Source organism: Mastomys coucha, unplaced genomic scaffold (genome assembly GCF_008632895.1).
Source record: "Mastomys coucha isolate ucsf_1 unplaced genomic scaffold, UCSF_Mcou_1 pScaffold21, whole genome shotgun sequence".
Taxonomy (NCBI): Eukaryota; Metazoa; Chordata; class Mammalia; order Rodentia; family Muridae; genus Mastomys; species Mastomys coucha.
In genome coordinates this window covers 39,717,899-39,745,044 of record NW_022196904.1, presented here as the reverse complement: position 1 = coordinate 39,745,044, position 27,146 = coordinate 39,717,899, and the positions used below count along the sequence as shown (strand labels likewise).

The 27,146-nt window shown below is 42.1% G+C and overlaps 1 protein-coding gene and 1 long non-coding RNA gene across 2 annotated transcripts in view; one reads left to right on the top strand and one right to left on the bottom strand.

Moving 5' to 3' along the window:
* Positions 1-10,958, bottom strand: part of Zdhhc13 (zinc finger DHHC-type palmitoyltransferase 13) — a 55,720-nt gene extending 44,762 nt beyond the window's left edge. The window contains exons 1-2 of the mRNA XM_031386754.1: positions 10,808-10,958; positions 3,695-3,840 (exon numbers count right to left, since the gene is read on the bottom strand). Coding sequence (XP_031242614.1) covers positions 3,695-3,840; positions 10,808-10,834 — 173 coding nt within the window. The 5' untranslated portion in view covers positions 10,835-10,958. The remainder of the gene's footprint in view (positions 1-3,694; positions 3,841-10,807) is intronic.
* LOC116102263 lies at positions 10,931-26,733 on the top strand. Its single transcript, XR_004123044.1, has 5 exons — positions 10,931-11,276; positions 20,791-20,968; positions 24,463-24,483; positions 25,362-25,530; positions 26,488-26,733. It is a non-coding gene; the product is annotated as an uncharacterized LOC116102263 (long non-coding RNA).
* The last annotated feature ends 413 nt before the right edge of the window (positions 26,734-27,146 follow it).

Here is a 27,146-nt window from a genome sequence, read left to right as displayed (position 1 = left end):
TTTAATGCAAACAACTTTTTAGTCAACATGGAAATACAAAGCAGGTGTCCCCTGGTATATCCTTGGAGCCCTATGCCCTAGAATCCTTCCAGATTCCAATATCTATGCATCTATTCAAATCCCTTATAAAGTAAGGTGTCATATATAGTAATTATGCCTATCTTCCCACATACCTTATGTCATATAGGTTACTTATGCAATACAGATGCCATGTAAATAACTGCCATACTGTATTATATAGGTAATCAGACAGATTTAAAATTCTATGAATGTACAGTACAAATTCAGGTGCAGCATTTCTTTTTTTCTTTTGCCTTTTATGTTGTTTTTACCCATTTATTTATTCATTCATCTTACATCCCAATATCTGTCTCAATATTCACTGCCTCTCTACTCCCTGTTCCTCCCTTACACAGCTCCGCCCCCAATTCCCCTCTCCCTTTCTCCTCTGAGAAGGGGGAAGGACAACATTTGAATGCAAGAATGGTTGAAATTGTGATTACTGAATTCCACAATGGAGAATTCTTAGACATTCTTAGACGTGCATCTAATTCTAACACATGAAAGGAACATAGTGTAAAGCCAAACTAAAGTAAGCTCAGTGTATTAGCTGATGGGTTCATCCACATGGAGCTGAAACAAACTTTAAGCCTTAATCCTCACACCTGCTCTCCACCAATCTCTTCATTTGCCTAAAAACATACAGTGTTGGCTCCTGACTACAATCTTATCTCTGAAGCAAACCACACCTAAGCAACTACCTTACAATGTAGGTGAAACCCTAAAAGCAAACTTGGAATGCGATAAATTCAACAAGAAATAGCCAGGATGTAGAGCCAGGCAGGAGTCCTTCCTGGAGAACTGAAGCATGACACACATGCTATAATTTTAAGAAGGGAGGACATTCTGGACAGGAAGAACATCAGGTACAAAAGCTGAGATATGAAACACTACATAGCTGTTCAGAGAAACAGAGCAACTCAGCAATGGTGAGTGTAATAAGTGGAGAGGGAAGGGCCAGGGCAAGAGCACACAAGGTGGATGAGACTGTGAGTTCACCTTCAGTTCAGTGGGAAACCAAGAAAGTCATTAGAAAAGGAAAAGTGCTGAGAATTTGAGTTTTAAGAAAGATTACGTTAGTGGCAATATGAAAGAAGCAGCTTAGATCAGCGAAAGAACAGAATTCAGAGACCATAATGGAGGTGATAACTGTGAATACAGATGAGAACATTACCTGTGAGATGGACAAAAGGAACAGAAAAGGGGAGTCTAGAAGATACTGAATCTGCTGAGTTATTTTTTTAATGTTTTCATAATTTAAAAAATATACATTAGCAACATTTATTTTTAACAGAAACTAACTACAACATACTTTTTAGCAGTTTCTCTGAAACTTATTTCTATTTAGAAAGACCTAAAAATTGCAACTGGCCCTCAGAAGTCAAAACTCAAATCAACTGGCAAAAGGATCTCATTTTTTCACAACTAAAAGCAAATGTTTTGCTTGATAAAAAATATGTACATATAAACAATACACGGAAGCTTCTGATAATGGCACATTGCCATAGCTGGACTATCCATCTTTTAAAGGTCACTTTGGACATTTTACTAGGAAAGAATATTCCTTTTATTTGAGAAACATAAGAGAACACATTATTGGTTGTATATAATGTTTGTCTTTCTGCTTCTGTCTCCTTTCCAAATATCTAAAGCATCAACCTGTGGGTCGTGACCCCTTCAGAGGTTAAACAATTCTTTTACATGGTGTGGGGTGATGGGCTATGAGAGGAGGCCTGGTAAGGTTGAGCTAAGGTTTAAAGTCTGGGGGACCCAGGAGGGATGGTAGGGGCTTTGCTTGCTCCTAGAACCAGGCTCCTGTCACGTAGCCACAGCTTCCCACAGAGAAGTTTGTGGCCATCAGTTATATAGGGGCAGTACCCCAAGCCCTCCCACCTGTAGAGAAGGTATCCTCAAGTTCTCAGACCAAGCCAGTAGGAAGCACCTATTGTAAGATCCTGACCCACCCCACCCCAAAACTGTATATAAGGATCCTATCCAGAAGAAATAAGGGTGTGTGTCTGGGAGCCTCTGTCATAAGAGCAGAGATCACCACCAGGGAAGAGACCTGCTCTCCATAAACGCCACCAGAAACTCCACTAGAAGCTCCCCTGCATCCCTCACTGGCTAGTCAGCCTCTGGCAACTCAGCGCAGATTGACTGGTGTAGCATCTTGGAGCAACAGAAACCATGGCAGCACTGGAGGCGGAGGTGGAGGCAGCTGCAGCAGTAGAGGCAATTCCCCCTCTCTGCTCACATTCTCCCCTCTTCACCTGAACCCCCACACCTGGCCGGGGCAGTGATCTCTGTGTGAAAGCCTCCAGTACACAGGCCCACAACAGGGGTCACTTAAGACCATCAGAAAACACAGATATTTATATGACAACTCATAACAGTAGCAAAATAAGTTATGAAATAGCAATGAAAATAATTTTATGGCTAGGGTCACTACAACATGAGCAACTGTATTAAAGGGTTGCAGCATATGAAGGTTGAGGACTAATGGTCTAAAAATATCTCCACAATTACTTGAGAAGGTCTAAGACCTAAAGGAACAACAAAGATGAGTTCTTACTGAGCTTCCCTGTGAATGTGGCTGATGTCTAGCATTCGGCACAACAGAGCTTACATGACGACAGAGACATTTCAATGCTCTCATTCTGATTAAAGCTAACATTCCCCTTAAGAATACTTACATCTTCATAGCAATATAAACTACCAAATAATATTCACCCAAAGCAGGAGACCCAGGGTCTTTAAACTAACTTTATATAAACTGGTAATCAGAATAACCCACTCAGGTAACTGTCAATATATGAATAATGAACATAAATATTAGTTTGTGTTAAAGCCAAACAGGGTTTTAATAGGAATGATACCAAGATAGACAGGTAATCCTAATTCTTTCATGGTGATTAGATGAATGTGACGTACATTAAATGGGCATTATAATGTTTATACTTGATTACTAAAATATAAATTACTCAATCATGTCTGATAAACATATTTCAAAATATGCTCAAAAGCAAGAGGTGAGATAGTTCCTGAAATGAACAGGCTCCATGAAGATAGACCTGGCAATCACTGACAATATGGATGGTCACTGTAAGTAGAAAATTTTTAAATTCATTTTCTATTTTCAGCACAAGAAATAGACCCACTAGAATATACTTCTATCTGTCCTGTGGTGCCTGCAAACAAAAATGCAGGAAATATATAATAATTAACAATTAATATCCACAAATTTAAGCTGCTATTTTCCATTCCACTCCTGTATTAGGTTGTAGCACACTTTAAAGTCAAATTAGAGTCTAGTTTTAATCTTGTTCCAAATCATTCATTTGTTCAGAACATTTTACCAGGCAGCTAGTAAAAGATAGAAACTATTTAAAAGGCCTGGGGCTACAAAGATAAAGGAAAGATAAAGCTTTTCTGCTGAAAAGCTGCATTCAGTCTAATGGCAGTGCTTGGGTATACTGCACTAAGTACTTTGATGCTGGAATGGCAAACACATTTGGTGCTGGGATGGAGCTGTTCGGATACAGTAACTAAGTGACCATAGAGTGCCATCAACTGCATACCCACTATCATAACTGAAGAGACTCTAAGGATAAAACAGAGAACCCAGTAGACTCACTGTGTAGCTTTGACAATGTCACAGTTACTGGAGTCCTCTATGAGAGGAAGAATTTCTTTTGCTTTCGCAAGTTCTTTGTTTTCATGTACACAGATGCCATGTCGACCAAATCCTGGAACATGGGAGCCATGGCTGTGATTCCTGCACTGAAGAGTAAGAGCAATTGACAAAGCATGTAGAAGAATTAATATCATAATTCAATCATGTAATGAAGCATTTTATACCATCAACAACACCTATGCTAACAAATCAAATTACTTTAATCTCTTACAGAAGTATCTTAATGAAGATTTTATTTTCAAAGATGCTTAAAATGAGAAAAGTCCAAATTATAAATGTTGTCATAAAACAGGTCATCTGAAAAGGCACAAATGTGCCTTGGTACTTGCAGTAGTAGAGGATCATGGACACTGACAGTAAAGGAACATTACTAGGATCTTGTTCTCAAGAGTTGTGGCAGCACATTCTAAAAAATATTCTCACTTCCTAATGATCAAGCTCTTATAATTTTCTTTCCCTTTGAAAATAGAAACCCCAGAAGCAAGGAGTAAGATAAAGGTGGTGGGACAATGTAGTTAGTCTATGACAGGGTGGGTAAGACTGTCTTAGCAGTAGCTCCTACTGGTTTTGCAAAAGCAGGCTGCTATGAAACAAAAGGGACTGCAAAAAGCCCAGGTGGCAAGGACTGACAGTAGCATCTAGAAGTGAAAGTGACAGACATCAAGGAAATGAAAATGTGTATCAAGCAAGCACAGAGAGTTGAATTGCATTTCTAACCACATGAGCTTGAGAAAGAACTGTAAGTTACATAAGGGGACACAGCTTAGCCATGACACCAGCTTGTGAGACCCTGAGCAAAGGACCCAGGTAAGCTGTGTTTGGACTTCTGACAAGCAGAAACAATGAGCTAATAAACAGGTACTCTAAGCCATTGTGAGTGTGGTCATTTGTCATGTAGCAACAGTCAGTACAGTGACCAGGTTGATGTAAAATGACCCAACATTATCATACCACCATCAACTTATTTATGGTGGCCACTTACTTGGATCTTCCTAGCTTGGGGCTACTGCTAACAGTACTGCTGTGCACACTGTTGTGCATGTCTCCGAGTATTCACGCATAAACAATTCTTAACAATATACAACCAGAGTTTAGCTGTCTGGCATTTAAGGTATGCTAAGCCCATTTTAAAATGGCCACATCAATTAAGCTTTCCAGAGCAGGGCCTGGAAACTTTCATGGCTCTCATCCTCACAAACTGTTGGTATCATTAAACTCTGCTTGCTGATGCTTTGTGGGACTTCTAGTTTGTCTTAGATGGCAGCACTTAAACACCTGAGTGCAAGTTCTTTTCTCAGCTACTTATAAAATAAAGTAGGGCCTTCTACTTTAGTGTGCAATGCAATAACCAGGATTAGATCTCACCATTGACTATCCTATTTTAAAGAAGACCTAGAAAACTGGACAAAATACCTGAAATAAATTATTTTAACTATGAATAACGGGAAAGTATCCAAGGAATAAGAAGTTAAGAAAGTTTGGGGTTTTTTGGGTGTGGAGGGAGTGCGAGCACACATGAACGAATGAAAGGGCATGGAATTGGGTAGGTGGAGAGATGGGATGGATCTGGGAGGAATTAAGACAAGTAAAACCATGATCAGAACATAGTGTGTGAAAGACTATTTTTAATTAAAAAAAAAGTATGAGAAGTGAGTGAACCTTACTACAGACACCAAAATATCATAATTTGAGAAAATACTTTCAATATGTATTTCCTGTGGCCACTAGCCTCATGTACCTAAAGATACATATGATGTGGCTGAATATGACCAACAGGACACAGTAGACTTTCTTAATACATTGAGATTGTTGGTGATTCTTTTAGGCAACTTTGTAACAATGCTGAGTTATAATGTTAAAAGGGTTATTAGACACCCTGGACTTATTGTGGATGTCAAAAAGTGCTTGCTGATGGAAGCCGGATATGGCTGTCCCCTGAGAGACTCTGCCACCACCTGACAAATATAGAGGCAGAAGCTTGTAGCCAACAATTAAACTGAGCTCAGGAGTCCCTGATGGAGGAGTTGGAGAAGGGACTGAAGGAGCTGAGGGGGTTTGCAGCCCCATGGAGGGAGCAACAGTACCAACAGGGAGGTCCCGGGGACCAGACTACCAAGCAAAGAATACCCATGGCGCTGGCCACATATGTGGCAGAGGATGGCCTTGTTGGACATCAGTGGGAGGAGAGGCCCTTGGGCCTGAGGGTGTTTGATGCCCCAGTATAAGGGGATGCCAGGGTGGGAGACAGGAGTGGATGGATGGGGGAGTACCCTCATAGAGGCAGGGCAAGGGGGGATTGGATAGGGGGTTTCCAAAGCAGAGACCTGGAAAGGGAAAAACATTTGAAATATAAATGAATGTAAAGAAAATATCCAATTTTTTTTAAAAAAAGGGCTGCTAGAGCCTCAGGGCCTCTCTGTATAAATGAGAAGGCAGAAAGAAATAATACCTGCAACAGGCTGAGGTGGCTCAAGATAAGAGCATATTTCAAGAGAGAAATAAACTAAGCAGGGAAGAAAGTGTGTGTGTGTGTGTATGAGTGTGTGTGTGTGGGGGGAGGGCTGAAGCTTCAGATCTGGGATACTTAAAGTTTTGCAACGCTTCCTAAAACAAAAAGACATTATTTGCATGTATTATAAATTAAAAAATTAAAAAGAATATATTCTATACAAGCATATACAGAATAAACTCTACAAGGTTAGAAAAACACAGCGACTATCTATGGAAAGTTCAACTGAAACATATAAATGCACACAGATGTACACAAACATTAAGTATGAGGAATGTAGTGGTTACTGGAAGATATGACAGAGCAGTGTCAACAATATTTTGAGGAGTAAATGAGACTTCTTGATATTACAGAGCTAATTATATAAGAAGATGTAACACTGGACATAGAATTCAAACGTTTAAATTTATGAAGTAAGAACGGACAGAACTGAAAAAAGAAATCAGCTCATAATTATAGGGATTACAACACTTCCTTCACTAACTGTAGCATGAGAAGACACAAAATAACACGGGACAGAAAAAAACAAAACCAAAACAACCAAAACGAATCTGGGAACCAGAAAGAGACTTTAAAAGAGCATCAATTTAGTCAACAGTTAGCACAACAGAGGTACAGTATATTCATAAGGGTCTTAATTTACATATCCCTAAGGGTAAATGAGGCTAAGCACTATCTCATGTGCTAATCTGTCTTCTGCAAATCTTCTACGCAGTTTCTGTTCATCTTTGCCACCCTTTTCTTTTGGTCCAGGGTCTCACAGCTAGCCTCTAACTTGTGATCTTCCTGCTTCGGCTTCCTGAGAGCTGGGTTAATAGTCATGTACTAACATGTCTGCCTGCAATTTTTCATCTGTGCTTTTTGTTTCCTTACTGTTAAGTTTTAAGAGTTCTTGATATTAAACAATATAGATAAATACAAGAGATATGTGATTTTCAAAATATTTTCTCCTGGACTGTAGCTTTCCTTTCCTTAAAAGAACTGATTATCTGCTAAGTTTTAAATTTTGTTGTCCAGTTTATCAACTTATTATTTCACAGATTTTGGTTTTGTGCTCAATTCCAGAAATTACCCATGAAATCTTAATTATTCTAGCTACTGAGGAAAGTTCTAGCACTGAAGCTGCCAAAAGATCCCTTTCTTGCTTCTTGAGTGAATTACATTGCTCTGCAATGTTCTGTTTACAGGAATGTCCTCTTCCAGGGCTCAAGTCTGTAGCAGGGGCAAACCAGAGGTGACAAAATTAAATTATCTGCAGGGTTTGTGGAGTTTGATTTCTGGTTGTCTCTAATATGATTTACCATTTACTTTTCCAGGGTCCTTCTGGAGACATTTTAAAGTCTGCCAGACTTCATATCTATATTCAGTGGGAGAGAGAGAGATGCTTTTATCCCTTCATCTCACCCAGAACAAGAACCGTAATGCTCTTTTGAATAGGTTTGTTTGGAACTATCTGCTAAATAAGCAAACACAGAATCATATATAGCCAAAACTAACAGGTACTTAGCTACATTAAAAGAAAAGTAAGACCTTTTAGGATTCTTTCTGTATCATAGTAATTATAATCTATTCACATGCAAGAAAACTGGCTCTAAATAGTCTATGATTCTGATCCATTTGGTTTTCTCTGGTCCACCTAGGATTCTAGTTCACAAATGATTCAAGGGACCAGTATACCATGTTTGTTTTTTTTGTTTTTATAAGATGCATGGGTTGTTGGAGAGAAGGATAAAAAAAGGAATAACAAGAAAGACATATATAGCTAAATACTTCTTCACAGAGAAGAAAAGGGTCAAAATTGAACATTATGTATGAAGCATAAGTTATACCAGTGGCAATTTTTATACAATTAGTCCCCAGTTTTTCTTATTTTCAAGGTCAAGAGGTGAAGGTTTACAGCACTTTCTCTTGACTCTAAGCTCTGTGAACTGCTTCACTAATAAAATATTGTAGAAATGCTGCTGTGCCAGTTTGCAAGCCTAGGCTTTAGAAACTGGAAGCTTCCTCTTATTGTCTCTTAAGACACACTTCTTTTGGAATCCAGCTACCATGCTGTGCAGAAGTCCAGGTATCTGTAGAGAATCAGCATCAGTGGCCAGATTTGCAGGTAAAGACACTCCTAGGTAATACCAGTCCTAGCTAGCACTTTACATCTAGCCTGAGTCTTTCCTGCTGAGGCTCTAGACACAATGGAACAGGGAGAGGAACCAACCTGAACCAGTATATTTACATTTCTGATGCACAGATCCAAGAGTTAACAATGGCTGTTTTCCATGCCATCATGCTTTTGAGCATGCTCAACTGAGCATCTTTAGGCTATATATGGTAATTATGATGTAATCAAATTATTTTTAAAATAGTAAGCATTCTTGAAGTTATGGTGAATTCTAAGAGAAAATCATGATGTGGAAAAATCTGGTAAGGCTGACTAGCAAATAAAATGGGGATACGGAGGTATGACAGAAAACCATTAAAATTTGTCACAATATTAACAGAAGTATCAGAGTTAAGTTTCTAAACTCACTATTGGGTGAACACCAGTGTTAGATTCGTTTTTTTATGCTTGACAGAAAGCAATGATTAATGCATCTGATACAAATCACTATCTTCATGGCACTTATAATCAGCAGAGGAGAGAAAGTGCATCATCAGGATCAACAGCATATTGCACGACATTAAATGCTGGGGAGAAATATGAAACTAGGAGGGAGGTCAGGGAGCGTTAATGTTAGTGATGACAATGAGAAAGGCCTGCAATTTTAAGTATAAGGACATCAAAATGCTACACTGTGGTGAGATTTGTCTGAAGACATAGAAATGGAGGAATAAGCCACATCAATACTCAGGAGAGACTTCAGATAGAGTAAGTATTACGGCTTACAGCCTGGTGTAGCTGGGAGTTCCTTGAGCAAACAAAACTGTAAAAGGTGAGGTATTAAACATAACTGAGAACCAAACCCCTCTCTCTCCCTTCCTCCCTCTCTCCCTCTCTCTCTCTCTCTCTCTCTCTCTCTCTCACACACACACACACACACACACACACATACACACAATTAGCATTAAGAAGCAAATTCAACAAAAGGGATGCTGTGTGTCTGTTTTGTTCATGAAGAACAGAGCCCAACTTCCAGGAGACATTCAAAACACATTTACAAGATGAATGAATGGAATCTTGGCTGTGATACTCAGTTGCTCTCTAGCATGTGACTGTTTTGTGTGTCTGTTCTCACTTTTAAAATTAGAAATACTTACTCTTACCTAGCTCACAAAGTGAGTAGAGAAGACCAAGACTGGGGGATTTCTAAGAAGTGTAAGCTCTTCACATTATAACTGAAGAAAGTAGCAACAGCAATTATCATTAACAATAGTCCAACTTGCCTCACCAACCTCAACTCTAAAACCATCCTCTCCCTTCTGATGTCATGGAACTTGAGCAGGGTGATTTCCCCCTCAGTATGGAGGAGTAAACCTAAGCTCTCACAGGCTTTTATTAATGAGTGACAGTAATTAAGAAATGAGGCCTACTCTTACCAACGTTTGAGCCTGAGAAAAATAATGAGACACTTTCATGTAAAGAGTCTATGCTCATTCATAGCAATTCAGACTCCCTACACACCGTTTTTATTTCTTTTAAAATGCAAAAACTCCCAATTAAAACACCTCAGCATGTTATTTTCCACTTAAACCTACACCAAACTGGTTGAAGAAGAAAAATAGAGAGATAGGAAAAACACTCTTGGGATTGGGGAAAAATTGTTTTAAAGAGTTCAAGCCATGTGATTACCTCAAACTTCTTGAAGAAAACAAATCTACTTCTGGCCTAACTCGAATTAGAGACTGTGTCAGTTTACTCACCTGTAAATGCTTAAGAACTCTGATGCTGGGATAAAAAAGGTGCACATAAATGCATGTAGCACACGCTAAACATTTAATAGGATTGAAGAAGCCTGAAAATATTAAGTGGGAATCTATTCAATGCCAGTTATTAGTCTTTAGAGGTCACAACCAATGGGACAAGTTCTTAGTTCTCTTGGCTTTTATAGCTTCCCCTTTGGCCTCCTCTGTCCTCTAGGACTAGTCTAGCCCTTCTCAGAATAGAATCCTTTGGGATTTTGCAGATGGTACCATGGAGCTCCCTTCCTCCTGCCTCCACAGCCTCGAGGCTTTCAAGGAGTAGGAAGGATGGGGGTAGGAACAAGAGCTAAGACTGCACAAGGTGGAGAGAAGGCGGCAGCCTAGGCGCTAGGGCTGGACATTTCTCAACGGACTCTCTCAGACTCCGGGCTAAGGTCTAAGGCTGGCTGTGCTATCTGAGGTGTGTTACCTGACACCTTACAGGTTCCAGCCAACTTAGGCGCCGGTGCGTGACGTCCAGCCGCCGAATGGAGGCGGCAGGAGCGCCCGGCCTCGCTCTGCGGCCACCTCAAAGGACAAGCAGCATCTTTCTTAGTGTGGCCAAGGCCCAGGTCCCGCCGCCCTTGCGGGAGCGCTTCACCTGGCCGCGGCTTAGGTCCCCACCGCCGCCCACGTCCAGCCGCGCTCACCTGCGAGCCCAGGCCCGGGCCCTCCATCACGCCCCGCGCCCGCCCGGCTGCCGCTGCGGCTGCGGCTGCGGCTCCAGCGCAAAGTGGCAGCCGCGGTTCTCCCAGCACGCCTCAGCCGCCACTCGCCCACTTCCGGCTCGCGCTCCGCCCTCCTAACTGCGAGCATCCCAGCGCTGCCAATCCGCTACGAGAAGCCAATCCCCGGCCTCTCTCTCATGGGGGCGGGACTTTCTCGCCTCTAGAGAACTGCCGGTCATCCCCGCCCTCTGCCCCGCCCCCTCTATGGTCTTTCCTTCGGCCACACCCTTGGCACCACTTCAGGTTCCCACTCCGAAGGTTCTACAGGTGCATGTTCAGGCTGTTATTCCAACGTCCCGGAGTGGGCTACTTCAAAGCTAGATGTCCTTGTGGAAGTCTCTCCCTCACCTCAGTCTTCTCAACTGTGAAATGGAGTCAAGAACAACTTCATGTAAGCGTTTGGAAAATTAATTGAGGAAAAGTATGCACAGTTCCAGAGCAGAGGTTTTGGCAGATGAAGAGCATCCTGTCTTATGCACAACCTCACAGATGTTAGCTGTTGAACTGTCTGGCTGCTCTTCAGTCATGTGCTCTTGAGCAAGGTACCTCTACCATCAGGGCCTGATTCCTCATAGAAAGCAGAAGATATGAGCAGTGGTAAAGGCACTTGCCAACAAGTGTCACAACCTGAGTTTGTTCTCTAGGATCATGGTGGGAAGGGAAAAGTTTGGATGTTTTCCACTGATCCTTACACACACCCACACAAAGCTCCCTCACCATGCCAGCCCCCACCCCCAAGACAAATAAATAAATAAATAAAAATATGTTTTAAGAAAAAAGAAAGCAGAAAATATGAGAGTTCCACAGGGAGGGTGGAGATATAACTGGACAAGCCTCACCTGCTCCTTTTGGTGGACTGTGTGGAGGAGCTGGCATGTAAGTCTTGCACAGACTGGTGGCTATGAATCAAGAATACTCTTGGTTCTTACCACTGGGGAGCTCTCTCCTACCTCAGCATCCAGAAAACATTGGGGCTTTGCTAGGCCTGCACTCAACACAGTTCTTTGTGGTAATTCCTTGATGTGTCTTGTTACCAAGCCCAGCTTGGTTAGATCTTTAAAGGCTAAATCAGAACAGAATTAATACTGTGACTCTACCTTCTATAAACCATGAAATAAGTGTCTGGAAATAAAGTACTGGGTTTACCCATGGGAAAAAAAATTACCCTGAAACAGCAAAATTATAAATGTATTATTATTGTCAGTGGCCCTACTTATTGGGCACACTGTAGGCTACCCACAAAGCCTACACCCACTGAGGATGGGAAACACATTGTGTTTGTCTAGGAACTCCTAGTGCCCAGAACAGTACTGAGACCTAGAAACTACTTACCATAATTACAGTGAGTAGATGGGTGGATGTACGAATGTGTCATCAACTTTTATGATGCTATGCAGAGCAAACTGAATGACAAATAGAAGGATGGGCAGATGACTTCCTCCAGAGCAAGAGGGAAAGACAGGTGATTTGGATAGTGTAGGATGAAGCCTGGGGAGGGCTTCAAAGGGGAGAGAACCTTGTAATGTGGTCACTCCCTGATCATTACCTAACCTGATGTCTGTTTATTGATCACTTAGCATGCATTAGCAACTGTACCAGTGCTCGGCATACATTAGATCTAATCCATGGGATGGTTTTTTAGCTGATTCCATAAATTACCAATTCGCTTAATACTTGGCAGAGAGAGGGTTCAATCTCATTTCTTTTAGTAGTCAGTGCTTCAGCCGATGTAGTTTGGTTCTTTTGTCTTTAAGGACTTACTGATAAAATCTATCCCATGCTTTTGTTTTGATGTCCTGACATACCGGAAGAGTCTGCACTGAATAATTTCTGACACCCCACTTCTTAGCCAAGCTCCTGAATCCACTCTGCTCATTAGTTTTATCCCTTCAACAAGCTACTCCAGGTCAAGATAAGCACATCTGTGTCTAATTCCTCTATGGAAGGGAGCCTCGTGATGCCAAGGGCTGTCGCCGTCTCTCACCTTTGAGAATACCTTTGTAGACATGCGCCAGTAGACAAGCATGAATGTGTGTGAGAGCTCCTGAAGCTGCCCAGGCTTGACTCACATCTTCAGCCTTTAGTGATATTTGTGATCTTTAAAATGCCACTCTACCTTCGTCCTTCAGTTCTCTCATCTGTAAATAGAATACCAAATGATGTTTAGTTCATGGTAATGTTGAAAGAATTAAGTGAATCGATGTGTGTGAAGTGTGTAGAGGACAGCTTGGCACACTCTAGGCTTTGTAAATGGGTTAGTTAGTGACATAATTGCCAAGCTCCTCCTCAGGAGTGGGATTGGGAAAGCATTGGTTGGAACCAGCCGGGTGCTGCTGTGTAAAGGGGAAAGGATGGAGATTCAGCAAACCTGGCTTCTAACTCTCACTGTGTGTTAGATTTTCAAGGTTGCCATAAAAAAAGCAGTACCTACTGAATGGCCAAAGGGCCAGTGAGTTATTGTCATATAGGGCTGACTGCTGGAAGCCTAAGGCCAAGGTCTCAGCAGGCTTGGTTTCTTCTGAGGCTGGTCTCCTTAGCTTGTGGATTTTGTTCTCCATGTTCCTTCTCAGGTCTCTGTTGCACGCATATTTATCTTAATTCCTTCTCCTTGTATGGACAGGAGTTAAATTGGATTAGAGCCCACTCTGACCATATCTTACGCTTATTACCTTATATAAAAAATACGGGCAAATACAGTTTTGAAGGGGGAGAGGCAGGGCATTTGTCTGCCCACAACACTGTGATTCTGAGCAAACCACTTCCCCTTTTTGTAGGTGTCCTCATATGTAAATTTGCATGGAAGCTGAAGCTGAAAGCACACTTTTTTATGGTTCCTCTTAGCTTTGATCACGTAGCTTTCCTAAGTAAGATGAAGCCTCTTCTTTCTCTCTAATACTCTTACATAGGTGGAACTATTCTCACCCTACAAGCACAGATTAACTTTCTCTTACATACCAGACACAGCTCAGCATTGGGAAAGCATTTGAGCAAGAAAGAGGCCTGTTCTCTTGATTCCCATGGCTTACTGTCTAGCACCAAGAGAAAGACTCTTAAACTTGCTCTCTAGTACTCACCTATCAAACTTAGCCTTCTAGTTCTAGCAGAGATCATTATCTTTCTCCATGGCTGTGGGCTATTTGTAAACATCCATTTTTTTTTTTTTATCTTCCCTCTACCTTGCTTCGTATATCTGGCAAACGGTGAAGCCTAACAAGAAATGTCCAAATATATAAACAAGTAACCAACCACAACGTAAAAACTGGCCTGTAAGGATGATGTCAAAGTGTCCCAGGTCCACAAATCATACTAAGTACTTTTTTTTTTTTACAACATTGAGAAATTATTTGATTTGAGCATTTCATATTAGGATCTCCTAATGTCTGTTGTCACAGTGTTACAGTGTGATAGTATGGATGATGACTGATTTTTCTCCTTAAACTTTTGATTCTGGGCTTATTTATTTCTCCTCTGGCCAGGCCATGGACGTGTTTTTAAGCAGAGGACTGTGATTGTTATCATAGTGGCACCAAAGAGTCCCTTTGGAATGTCAAAACAAAGCAAACAGACAGTGATACAATAAAAACAACAAAGCCCACACACTCATCTGTGTGTGTACAGCTCCTCACATGGACCAAGTAGAAAATGCCAATGCTCTTTGTGGTAGGCTGGAGGCTAGGTAGGGAGGAGTGGTGACTGAGATCCTGATTTGTGCCAGGTACAGGCTAAGACACTTTGAGAGGCTACACTTAGTGAACAATGATTACTGTTCTTCTGGTGGAATAGATAAAGAGAGGCAGAGATGGCACATGCTAAAGGGAAAAAGTTCCAAGAGGCCACAGGGACTCACTTGCCTAGAAGACAGGGTGTGATAGAGAGTTGCCTTCGGAAAGTCATGGGACCTGCTGAGACATCTTGCTCAATCCTTTTTCTTCTGCCCGTGGACAAGTCTTACTCATAAGTTGAAAACCTTTTATTTCATTTGTGAAACATCAAAGATCAAGTCATGAGATATGAGCTATTTTAAAACAACAGCATGAATGGGTATGGGGCGGTGGACCATGAGAGGAAGCCTGGTAAGGTTGAGCTGGGTTGGAAGTAGGGACAGCAGAAGCTTCACCTGCTCCTGACACCAGGCCCCTGTCACATAGCCACAGCCCCTCCCCCCCCCCAGAGAGAGCTATAACTATCATTCGAGTAGAGACATTGCCCCCTAGCCCCTCCACATGTAGATGAGGCATCCCTAACATCTCAGACCAAGCCAATAGGAAGTACCCGCTGTCAGACCCCACCCCACCCCAAAAATTGTATATAAGATCCTATCTAGAAGGAATAAAGGTATGTGAGAATTACTCCATTGCCTGAGAGCATCTGTCCTAAAAGAGCCGTAACACTGCCTGGGAAGAGAACTCTTTCTCCACTAGAAGTTCCCTTGTACCTTGCTCACTAGCCAATGGTTGCACTTCCCCTCCCTGCTCCTTTCTCTTTCGTTTGAATGCTCTCACCCTGTTAGGCCAGAAACCTCTGTCAATAGCATCCAGTGCACAGACTGGCAAATGTGTGCTGAGTTAGGAGCCCATGTGTGGTTTATACTTTAAGTGCTAAGTTAGCCAGAACCATGTATGTGTGTAATCATTAATGTGTGTGTATATGTGGTTGTATGTGCACTCATGCAAGTGTATATGTATCTGTGTCTATCTGTGTATGGGAGAGACAGAGATTACTGGGAGGAGAAAAACAGACCCAAAGTATTCTGCAATGGGCATTAAATCTACCTTGACTGATGGAGCTATGGCAAAACTCCCATCTCTACCTTCTAAATAAATGATCATCACTGAGCATTGTTTGTGTACCCAGCTTCTCAGTCTAGGTACTTCTCAAACACACTTAAATATCCTCTCCTTGGGAGTGACCTTCCCAGATTCATAGGCCAGGTTAAGATGCCCCATTAAGTATACTAATAGCACCCTCTAATGCCTCCATTACAGCTTTGATAGGACACTAGGGCTCATTGCATTCACATTTAGAACATCTATCTTTCTTACATATGGTGAGCAGTTTTGTCAGCACAGAACCTGATTTGTCTCAACATAAACTTATTCCCAACACACAACACAGTACAGGGCCCATGGGAGCTGCTCACCCTTCAGTTGCTGAGTGCAAAAATAGATACCAGTCATTTCTGTTTCTATCTCAGGCAGCTAGCACAATTCTCACGTGCTCAAAATATTGATCTGCATTAAAGAATCCCATCTCTGGCTCTACAGTTTGCAAAACACATTACTTCCACTTTGCAACTTTGGTTTAGATTCAAACAAGACTATGGGCCAAGCAGAGCAGGGATCAGCACCTCCCCCATGGCCTCAGAGTTATACAGCCCAGTGGGACAATCAGTTGTGTAAGAACATCCAGCAAGACAATATCAAAGAGTTAAGACCAAGAACACACAATGATGAGGGCAGCGTGCCATATTTTTCCTACTTGTAGTGCTGGCATCAGAGTCACCAGGGAGAGTTAAGTTCAGAATCCAGGCGTCAGCTCTAAGTTCAGAGCCTTTCAGAGACTTCTCAAGGTCACAGCTGCTCTGGAGAATCAAGGTGGGACATAGGTCACAGAGCTTCACTCTAGAAAGGCCCTACCACTCTGAGTTTCTACGTTCTAATCAGTCAAGTGGCAATAGTAACAGCAACCACTTCACAGAAGACAAAATGAAAACAAGGTATGTTCTCTTAGCTCAGTGGTTCTCAATCTTCCTAACTCTGGGACTCTTTAATACAGTTCCTCATGTTGTACTGATCCCCCCTCCCAACCATAAAGTTAGTTTTGTTGCTACCTCATAACATAAAGCTTGCTATTATTATGGATCATAATGTTAGTATCTGTGTTTTCTTGTGGCCTCAGGTGACCCCTGTGAAAGGCTCTGTCAACCCCCAAGGGGTTGCAACCCATAGGTCGAGAATCACTGTCCTAGAACATGAGGACAGCTCTGACTTTATAGCATTTCATGGGCCCATGGCCTCATGGCCTCCTGCTTGCCAGTCACTGAATCTATGCGTTTTTATTCAGAATCTTTAAAGAGAGATAAGCCACTTTATAGTTATTTATTCCGTGACTTGTGGGTTCTCTAGTTACTTATCTGTCTTGTCCATGCAGCTGTGCTAGAAAGTCTTGTGTCTGCCAGGATCTTCAAAGGCTTTAAGTAGGAACAATTTACAGAAGAAAGAACCTATAGTACACGCAGTTCCAAGCACTGAAAGCTATTTACCCCCAAATCTAAACACATCTAGGATCATTTATCAATGTTCTAGGCCACCAGAGAAAAATACTACAATGAGTGACTTAAAAAAGCATAAAACCATCACCTTGCAGTTCTATAGGCTAAAGGCCCTAAATTAGAGTATGAACAGGGTTGTGGTCTCTCTAAAGCTCCAGGGTAGGATATCTGTGGTCATGATCAAGCCTTGTGTGCTATGTGGGTGTATCCTTTCAACTTCTGCTTCTTCCATGCCATTCACCCCAGTTTTCTGTCTCTGCACTATTCGCCCCTTTTTATAAAGGTAGCAGCCCCTGGTTTAGGTCTCATCCTTGCCCAATTCAAACCCTATTTCGATTATTTTATAAAACCTTATTTGCAAGTACAGTCACCAGGACTTAAGACTTGAACATCTGTTTTTGGAGGGGAGAGTTCAACCTGCAGTATAAAGTGAGGGGAGGAAGTGAGATTCTCTCCTGATTCCTGTTGATCTGAGAAGTTTGATGTTGGAGTAGTGAGACATAAGCTAGAAATCAGTTTGAGATGAGAAACACTTTCTAGAGAATGAAGCCAAGACAGAATGTAATAACAAGGGGGCTTGGATACTGTGGTGATCTGTATATGCTTGACCCAGGGAGTGGCACTATTAGGAGGTGTGGCCTTGTTGGAGTAGGTATGTCACTGTGGGGGTGGGCTTTGAGACTCTCCTCCTAGCCACGTGGGAGCCAGTCTTCTCTTGGCTGCCTTTGGATCAAGATGTAGAACTCTCATCTCCTCTAGCCCATGTCTGCCTGGGCCCTGCCATGTGCCTTGGTGATAATGGACTGAATATCTGAACCTATAAGCCAGCCCCAATTAAATGTTGCCTTTATAAGAGTTGCCTTGGTCATGGTGTCTCTTAACAGCAATGGAAACCCTAACTAAGACAGATACCCAAGAGAGAGTAAAGGCCACTGGGATCTTGGAGGTATAGGAAACAAAAATATCAGAAAGTTGGGTGAAATGGATTCTCCTATCTTGGCCAAGTATGTAGGGTCCGAGTCACAAGGATCCAGAGTCAACGTCTCACACCATCTAGGAGAGTAGAAAAATAATAAATATTCAGAGGGAAGAGAGCAAGATGGAGCCTGGAAGAACCAATGGAAGGAAGAGGGGAAAACAAAGACTGAGGGGGAGCTGAGGGTAAGTGTGGCCTAGACGACCATCACCTCTGCCCCACAGCACAGCACTCTGCAATGTGCTTGCCTCACTGTATTGTACATGTCTGTCACTGCCTCCAGTCAGTGACCAGGAGAGCCCAGATCTCAATAAATAATTGCTGGGTGAAAGGGGTAAAACTTGGCAGAAACTCTACCCTAAAGACATGGTTGAGGAGGAAGAGTGGAGAAAGATAAATACTCTAGAAGCTCCCAATTCAGCTAATCACGTGACTCATTTTGAAGAGCTGCTTAGGTCTTTGACCCTAAAGGTTGAGTTAGGAGAAGAATGGCTTATCTTACCCCTTTGCTTCAGGGAGCTGCAGGCTTCGGGTGGAAGTTCATTGTACAGGTGCTAACACCAATCATATGACGAACTCAACTGTCCGGAAGCTTCATATAACACAACCACGAAGAGCTCACAGAGCTAGTATGTCCCCAGGGCAGAGCAGTTCAGAACAGAGAAAGATATTGAGGTGACCTGAATGGAGGACACTAGAGGCCAGACTTCCAGTTGTGATCAGAGATGAGCCACTTCACAGACCCATAGAGTGTCTTTTCCTAGGTCATTTTCCTTCTGCCTTAGAGATGCAGAAATTAAACCTGGTGAAGGAGTTGTGCTGGGCAGAGGAAGAAGCATTGGGCAAGAGTCCCAATGTCCTTTAAATATATACCAGACATCACCTGCACAGGGCCTCAGAAAAGACAAATAGTCTCTGGTCTTAAATTTCCTTTCTTGCAAAATGAATCTGTGGACTCAGCATACCCGAGTGCATTTTGTAACATGGTACTATGGGAAATCTTCCTGTGTTGTTCATCTTATGGGCCAGACAAGAAAAAAAGAAAATTATCTGCTACAAGACCAAGATAGTTTGATCCCAGCCCCAAACACCCATGGGAGATTGTTCTCCAGTGAAGGACAAGCTGGAGTCCTGCATCTGAAAGAGATAAACACTTCCATGATGCTACTTTGTGCAGAATCTGGGGTGAGGGACCCATGAGCAAGGCAGAAGGAAGTGCTCAAGGAACACCTCTAGAAGCCTGAGCATTCTGTCCTCACTTCCTTCAGGTAGATCACTATATTATGAGGAAGAATATAAAAATTGGTGAAAATATTCCCAAATAAGCAGAATTATCCGAACTGTATAAAAATGAATTCTTTTAAGCAATTAAGATGAAACTAAGAATTCTGGGAAGTCCTGGGTATGTTAGAACAGTTATAGATACATAGATGTTTATAAAAATCATCAACACAAAATTGATAATTTTCAAACAATGGGTAATTTTGATTTACAGATTTATTTATTTTTTGTCTATTTTATTTTGAGGAGTCAGTTTACCAGCTGGGAATGACTTAGAATCATAATCCAGACTTACAAGGATCTAAATTCATGGAATGGGGTAGGCAGAACTCAGGAAGTAATTTAAAGGCAAATGTGATCCCACAATGGGTAGTCCCTCCTGTCAAGGCTAAAGATTGGAGTTCTATCACTGGAAAACACGTGGTGGAAAGAAACAACTGACTTCTGCAAGTTGCTCTCTGATTTTCAAATATGTATTGTGGTATGGCTCCTACAATCAGTCAATTAACCAATCAAGGAATGTAAAAAAAAGTCTTAAAAAAAGAAGTAACTTCATATCTATATGGCCATTAAAAGTCCTGTACCCAGAGCTTACAAGATGGTTCAGTAGTTCCCTGAGTCCATGTAAATGTGGAAAAGAAGAAGCAGTTCCACAAGGTTGTACCTCTACATAGGCACTGCAGCAAACACACACACACACACACACACACACACACACACACACACGCACACGCGCATGCACATGCACACACATGCATGCATGCACAATTGCTCACTAATAATAAATTTAAAAACATTTGCTAGAAGTCCTCTACTGTATATGTTCTCTGAGTCAGGGTTCTTTTACTCTATCACATCTAGTAGAAGCTATCATTGTTATCTCTAGAACACCCACAGTAATGTGTGTACACTCTCTACCAACCATCCTTTCAGTTACATTAAGCAGAACTCTATATCACTATTGGTTCTGATTGTCTTCGAGGGGCCATGAACATTTTCAGTGAGGTTTCTGTTTTACAGTGAAGCCTACTGATAATTGAAAGAATGATGGCATCACCCCTTTCCATTGTGTTGTCTTCCTGGTTAAATATCTTCCATTGCCTCAGCCATCCTTCAGTTGTTATGGAGATGAAGTGATGGGGACTGCTGATCTGGGAGACAGATGGAGCTAGCTCTTCACTGGGGACTCTTGCCCAGGAGCTGGGTCTCCTTAGCCAAGTCACAGGTCTGCTCCTACTTTGTGAGGGTTTTTCGAAGCCTAAATGAGAGAACCATATGGCGTGGTATGATACTTGGGGATGAGTGCTTTGGGTGATTGCTGGCGCTAGAATCATGATTAAATTAAGGATATGTTAGTTGAAATTACTTCTTTTTCAGGAGGCTTCTACATAAAAAAAGGAGTGGTATTGAAACTTCTGTGAATTAAAAAAAAATTGAGGCTATGTGGCCTGGCCAGGATGAGCGACAAGAATACTAGAGTCACAATGAGAAAATATGAGTCTCGGAGTCCAAAGGAGTCTGTGAAGTGAAGATGACAGGGCCTCCCTCCTTCCAGGTGACTGACATTGTAGGAACAAATTATGTGGTGTCTGTGGTTTGCAGAATGAACACTCCCCTTGCTCCCAGCTACCTTGGGTTTCCCCACATTCATGTTTATATTTTGTATTATAGACACATGTGTACTCCCCATTGTAGAGAGGAATACACAGGTACATGTGATTACTAACCTGGTATTACACACTGTGACTGATTGTTCTGCATTAACCTTCTCCCAGTCCATGTGCCCCAGAGGGGTGTACAAGGTCGAAACCAGCAGAACTAAGTTGATTCAGACTTTCTGGAATTGCCTAAACATCAATAGAATGAGGAAAGGAGAAAGAGATGGTAACTGGAGAAGCATAGACTTCACAAGTCTCAGAAAAATGGCTGATCATCTGACCCGTTCTTGAATGATTGTCTTAGCTCCTGAACCGCACCCCCAACCTCCAACATAACTTGTCACCTAGAGATTAGATGGAAGATAGGCTTCTAGGATGTGAATCCACTTTTTCTTGCATTGCTAACTTTCTGAATAAAGCATAAACGATTCAATTTCTGTCTCTGCTCATTGGCATCTGAGTGACAGGCAGCGGTGAACTTGGGCATTCTAGTTACATGATCACAATTTGTCAATGTGTCTGTTTCTTCCTGAAGACAGCAAGTTACTGTGTTGATTCTGTCTATCAGCTCTCCCTGTCCATGGAAACAGGCCCACCCTTCATCCTCAGTGGTTTGAGGGCGCTGCCATTCACATTCAGTAAGCGTCTGTTGTGAGCACTAGGCTGAGTCCATTGTCAGCCTGAACAATGAGGATTCCCTATGCCTTTGTGGTCAAAGCAAAGCCATTTGGAGTCCTACCACTTAACTAACTTTAATGGCTCTTTGAACAGGCAAATTTCTTTCTTTTGAATTATGAATTTTGAGAATACAAGCTTGGGACAAAATTGATTTAGCTAGTATATTTTGTGGGCCGAAATATTATTATGGTTGCAGGAGGCCTCATCATGTCAATATATACCTCTTTAGACATTTTCAACTCAGTGAATTTAACAGAGGTAAATGGTTGTGTCGTGATAGAGGGGCTGAGAGGAAAACAAAGACTGGGTTGATATCAAGCTTCGTAATTGCTAGGGAAGCTGTCACCCCTAAGGCTGGGAGATGAGAGGCTGGAAGCCATGTTGGCAGTTGTTGAGCCTTAGGAGAGAAATTTTGGGCTGGACTTTCAGACACAGAGTTTTCCCAGAGGCACCAGGGCTGAGACTGCAGAGACCACTACAAAGTGTGGGAGAATGGCTGAGGCACTGAGGAGGTAGCTTCATGTAAAGGTGCTAGAAGCTCCCAAAATGTCTGTTGCTACCCACTTCTGTGGGAGGGAGACTAAGAGAAGTCCTCAGCTTTATTCCTGGAGAGAGCCTCTTCTCTCCTCCCTTCTTCAAGTTCCACCAGAGCCATACTGGCAAAGATTCTCAGAAGGCTATTTACTAAGAACGTGCAGGGTTTGCCTGAAGTTCTACAGTCCGAGACTCCTCTAAACCTGAAATCAGGCAAAAGACCATCCCAGTGTGAGACATACTAGGGCTTGATCTAGGCACTGGGATAACAGTAGACAAGATAAATATAAACCTGTTGTCTAGCAGTTGTGAGGATGGACTTTAAGAAGAGAGCCTGCATTCAGAGAAGTTAATGCGGCATTATATAAGGGAGTGGTTTTCAACCTGTAGGTCACAACTACTTTGGCATCACCTAAGATCATCAGAAAATACAGATATTTATATTATGATTCTGAACAGTAGCAAAATTACAGTGATAAAGTAGCAATAAAGATAATTTTATGGGTGGGGGTCAGCACATCACGAGGAACTGTATTAAAGGGTCATGGCATTAGGAAGGATGAGAGCCACTGATACAAGGTATGATTTGACCTCAATTTCTAGAAACTGCACAGGAGATAGAGCTTACTTGTTTTAATAGTGAAACTGATTATTGATTTTGTTACCTGGGCTGGACTATGGTCAATTGCTTAGTCAAATAGTACTCTATATGTTGCGATAAGATGTAGATAACCATTTAAAAGCAGTAGACTTTAAGCCTTTTGCCATATGTGATGTGGATAGGCTTCTTCCAATCAGTTGAAGGAGTTAAGAGTGAAGATTGAGGTTCCCCCACCCAAAGAGAACACATTTCTCTCTCTTCAGCTAGCAACATCAAAATTCTAACTTTTGGATTCAAGACGGCGATATCAGTTCTTCCCCAGATCTCTTTCCAGCTTGCTGTGTATGGCTTTCAGATATGTCATTCCAAAACTACATGAGCCAGTTCCTTAAAAAACTACAAACTTATGAACCAATGTATGTATCTCTATCAACTATTTGCTTATCTTTCATCTTCCTATTTATCTTCTAATTGTTTATAGACCAATAGCCTATCATTGGCCCAGTCCTTCCTATTGGGTCCTTTTCCCATAACCTATCATTGACCCAGTCCTTCCCATTGGGTCTTTTTCCCTGGAGAGTCACAACTCTTCCAGAGCAGGAGGAGATGGGGTTCCAGCTCAAGTTATCCCCACATAAAAAAAAAAAGCCATGGAGAGCTTGGCAGTGCAAACTATATTATGAAGTCTTGACAAAAAAGTGGGTTCAGCCAGCCCACAGCAGACTTCTGCAGAAGGCTGTTGGTGCAAGTTACACACATACTTGGCCGTTTCCATTCTCTCTCTCTCTCTCTCTCTCTCTCTCTCTCTCTCTCTCTCTCTCTCACATGGTCATGCATGGGTACCTCTATGTGGAGACAAGAGATCAATCCTGAATATTATTTTTCAGCTGCCACCCACCTTCTCTTTTGAGACAATGTCTTCAGACTGAGCAGGCTGGTGTGAGTCCCAGCCCCAGTGATCCTCCTGTCTCCAGCTCCTCAGCATTGAAGTTACAAGTTACACTTGTAGGGTCTGGGCTTTGGAAGGTCTTCCTGTTTATACAACAAACACTGAGCCAACAGAGCGATCTACCTAGCCTGCTCCCTATTATTAGCTCTACAGCTAATTTCCATTCCAGAAAGTTACAAATACTTCAGGGAGAAAATAAAACAAAAATAATATAGAATGCCTTCATCATCTATGGGCAAATTGGAAGGTTATTTCTCTATTTAGAAAACAAGCTTCAGGTCTCATATTAAGGACATGGGGTCCAATTTAAGGTTATGGGCTGGCTAACTCTTCAAGTGACCTTCAAAAAGGTATGTGCTTACTTTTAACTTTACTTCTTGGATATTCTAGAGAGCTAGTCAAGGAAGTAGCTTATTGGGCTCCACCCACTTCTCCTACTTCCGCCCCACACTGCTGCCTTTCACTACCAGGAAAGTGGCACTCCCTCTCCAAGCTACATTTCTTCCCAGGAAGCTTCAGGTTTCTTTATGTTCCCCTTCAGGGTTCTGGGTGTCTCTTTATTATGGCATTATTGCAATAATATTGCAAAGACTTCGCTTTGAGATGAATAACCACTCTGTTTTCCCCAGGTCCGAGAGTCTTCTTGGCAGGTTAGTGTATTTGTTTGCTTCTCTGTTGTTGGAATAAACACTATAAACATAAACTTGTGGAAGAAAAGGGCCTATCTTACTGGCTTGCTCTCTGTGACTCACTATTTTATTGTTTGCTCGCTCTCTCTCTCTCTCTCTCTCTCTCTCTCTCTCTCTCTCTCTCTCTTCTTTCCTCCAAGACAGGGTTTCTCTGTGTAGCTCTGGCTGTCCCAGACTTGATTTGTAGAACAGGCTTGACCTTCAACTCACAGAGATCCTCCTGCCTCCTGAGTGCTGGGATTAAATGCATGTGCCACCATGCCTGATCCACTCATTTTTAAAATTACAACCCTAAACCAACTAACCAGTAGTGGTATCACCCACAGTGGCTTCGTGTGACATCACCTGCAGTGGGCTGGGCTCTCCGACATCAATCATCAATAGAAAAAAAATTACTCATAGTTTGACCACAGTCCCATTAGATAGAGAGATTTTATTTTTCAGTCGAGGTTCCCTCTTCTCAGATTGCCCCAGTTTGCGTCAAGTTGACAAAGGCCAAACCAGTACAACTGGACTTTAATTGGTAAGCATAGGACAAATCGGCTTCCTTTCTTTTTGTTTTATCCTGGCCAGGAGTCACTGGGGACATGTGCTCCTGTCCTACTCAGCCTGGGATTTGTGCATGCTCAGTTCATACACAGTTAAAAGCTCAACTGCCATTGGGGTTGTGAAAGTCGGGAAACAGTATTAGCTTTCCTTCATAGAAATTCAGAACCCATTAAGCAAGAGGCTCTGAAAAGCCACGTGGTCTGGCTTTATTCGTGATAAAACCTGATAATATTAGAGAGGGGGGGGGCTTAGGTCTTCTTGCTAATGACTTAATATTTCACCTCTTCAAGTATAAGTTTAGCCCATTGCAATCTTACTCCTCCTGGACCACTGTGAGCATATCAGCACCTTCCTCGAATGCAGAAAATGAGATGTTCCATGGATACAGGCAGATCCCAAATGGGAGAATGAGAGATTGAATCAAGTATGCAAAGCTTGCCTCCTAAACTCCTTTACAAGGTAAGTCATTTTTATATTTGAGATGAGGTGAGAGGTGGATGGAAGCACTGGAGACAGAAGTTAGAGAGGCATGTTATTATAGGCTCCTTCAACAAGGAAGGGTGAAGCCGTGGAGAGGGAAATTACCAGAACTGTCTGAGCAAATGAATGAATCAGCGGGTAACACGGATGCTGAGCATCCTTCACTGGCCATTTGTTGGAGAGACTAGATCCTGCTTGCTGTAACCATCATCATCTCCACGTCTCCAAGTAGGACTGACTCAGCTAAATGCCCTGTGTTGCCTAGAATAGCTAAGACGCCAAAATGAGAAAGTCACTATTGTTTTCAGGTTTTTTGCTGCTACTGAAACATACCATTCCGTTTCAAAAATGGAACACTCATCTGTTTGCCGGGTAATTTTCTCTTCGCTCAGGCTGGAGGAGTTGGTCTTGTTGGGATAGTTAGTGAAGTTGTATGAAGTTTTACCTCAAGTGAGTTTCCTGTAGGGTGTCCCTATGGAGACAACAGTGATGTGAGGTTACATTAGGCCAGATAAACTTTTGCCTTGATTGAGGACTGTAGCTGTCCTGCTTCCTTCCCTGTATTCAGGTGCCTCAACTCAAGAGGAACCTCATTTTCCAACAGTTATCAGTAGGGCCAGGTGCAAAGAGGCCAGGCTCTCATAAACACCAGCTATAGATTAACTTGACCCAGCAGGTGTTTTAGGGAGGTTAGAACTGAGGCACATATGTGATGTCTGGAAAGGCAGTGTGGCACAGATCAAAATATAAAGGCTAGGAGTTGGATATTTATTTGTTTGTCATTTGAGGCAGGATAGTCTATGTAGCCTAGACTGGCCTTGGACAAGCTTGTGATCTGCCTGAGTACCTGAATTACAGGTGGGGATCATCACTACAGGGCTTAATACAAACAGTTTACTTCATGTTAATTCATTATAGTTCATCTATCTAATGTAGGTCTTCTGATATTAGACTCTTCACCTGTGAAATGAGGTGAAGAAGAATGTTAAACACCTTCCCGAATCTCTTCTACTACAGACCACCAGACCTCAGGCACTTCTACCCTTGTGGAATCTTCATTTTGTGAAATGTTTTCTTGTGAAAAATACAGCTGCACACCCTCTGTGTATTCCTGCATCAGATATTGTATTCTGATTGTGGTCAGTGAAGAATATTAATAAAGCACAGGGCACACTGACTTGAGGTATAATATTTGCACTGTGGTTTTCCATGATGGGCATCTCCTAGATCCTGGTTATTAGCATCCCAGGCCTCTCTACATCATATTCCATGATGTCTCCAGACACATGGCTCCAGGAATACCTAATTGTGAAGAATTCTGCTTCTCATAATGGCTTTCTGCCCTGATTGTAACCAAAAGACAAGGAGCTAATATTGGTTGGTTCATTGTCTCTATTTTGCTGGCCTTGGACTTTCTGCTTGTGTAATGATTTTATAGCACACCAAAGCTCTGCCTCACTTGCCAACTGCTTCCCAGAGGAGAGAACAAAACAAATCTAACACCTTCAGATACAAAGACAAAGTGTGTGCTATGATACAGAGACAAAACCTTTTTTTTTTCTTTTTTCTTTTTTCTTTTTTCTTTTTTCTTTTCT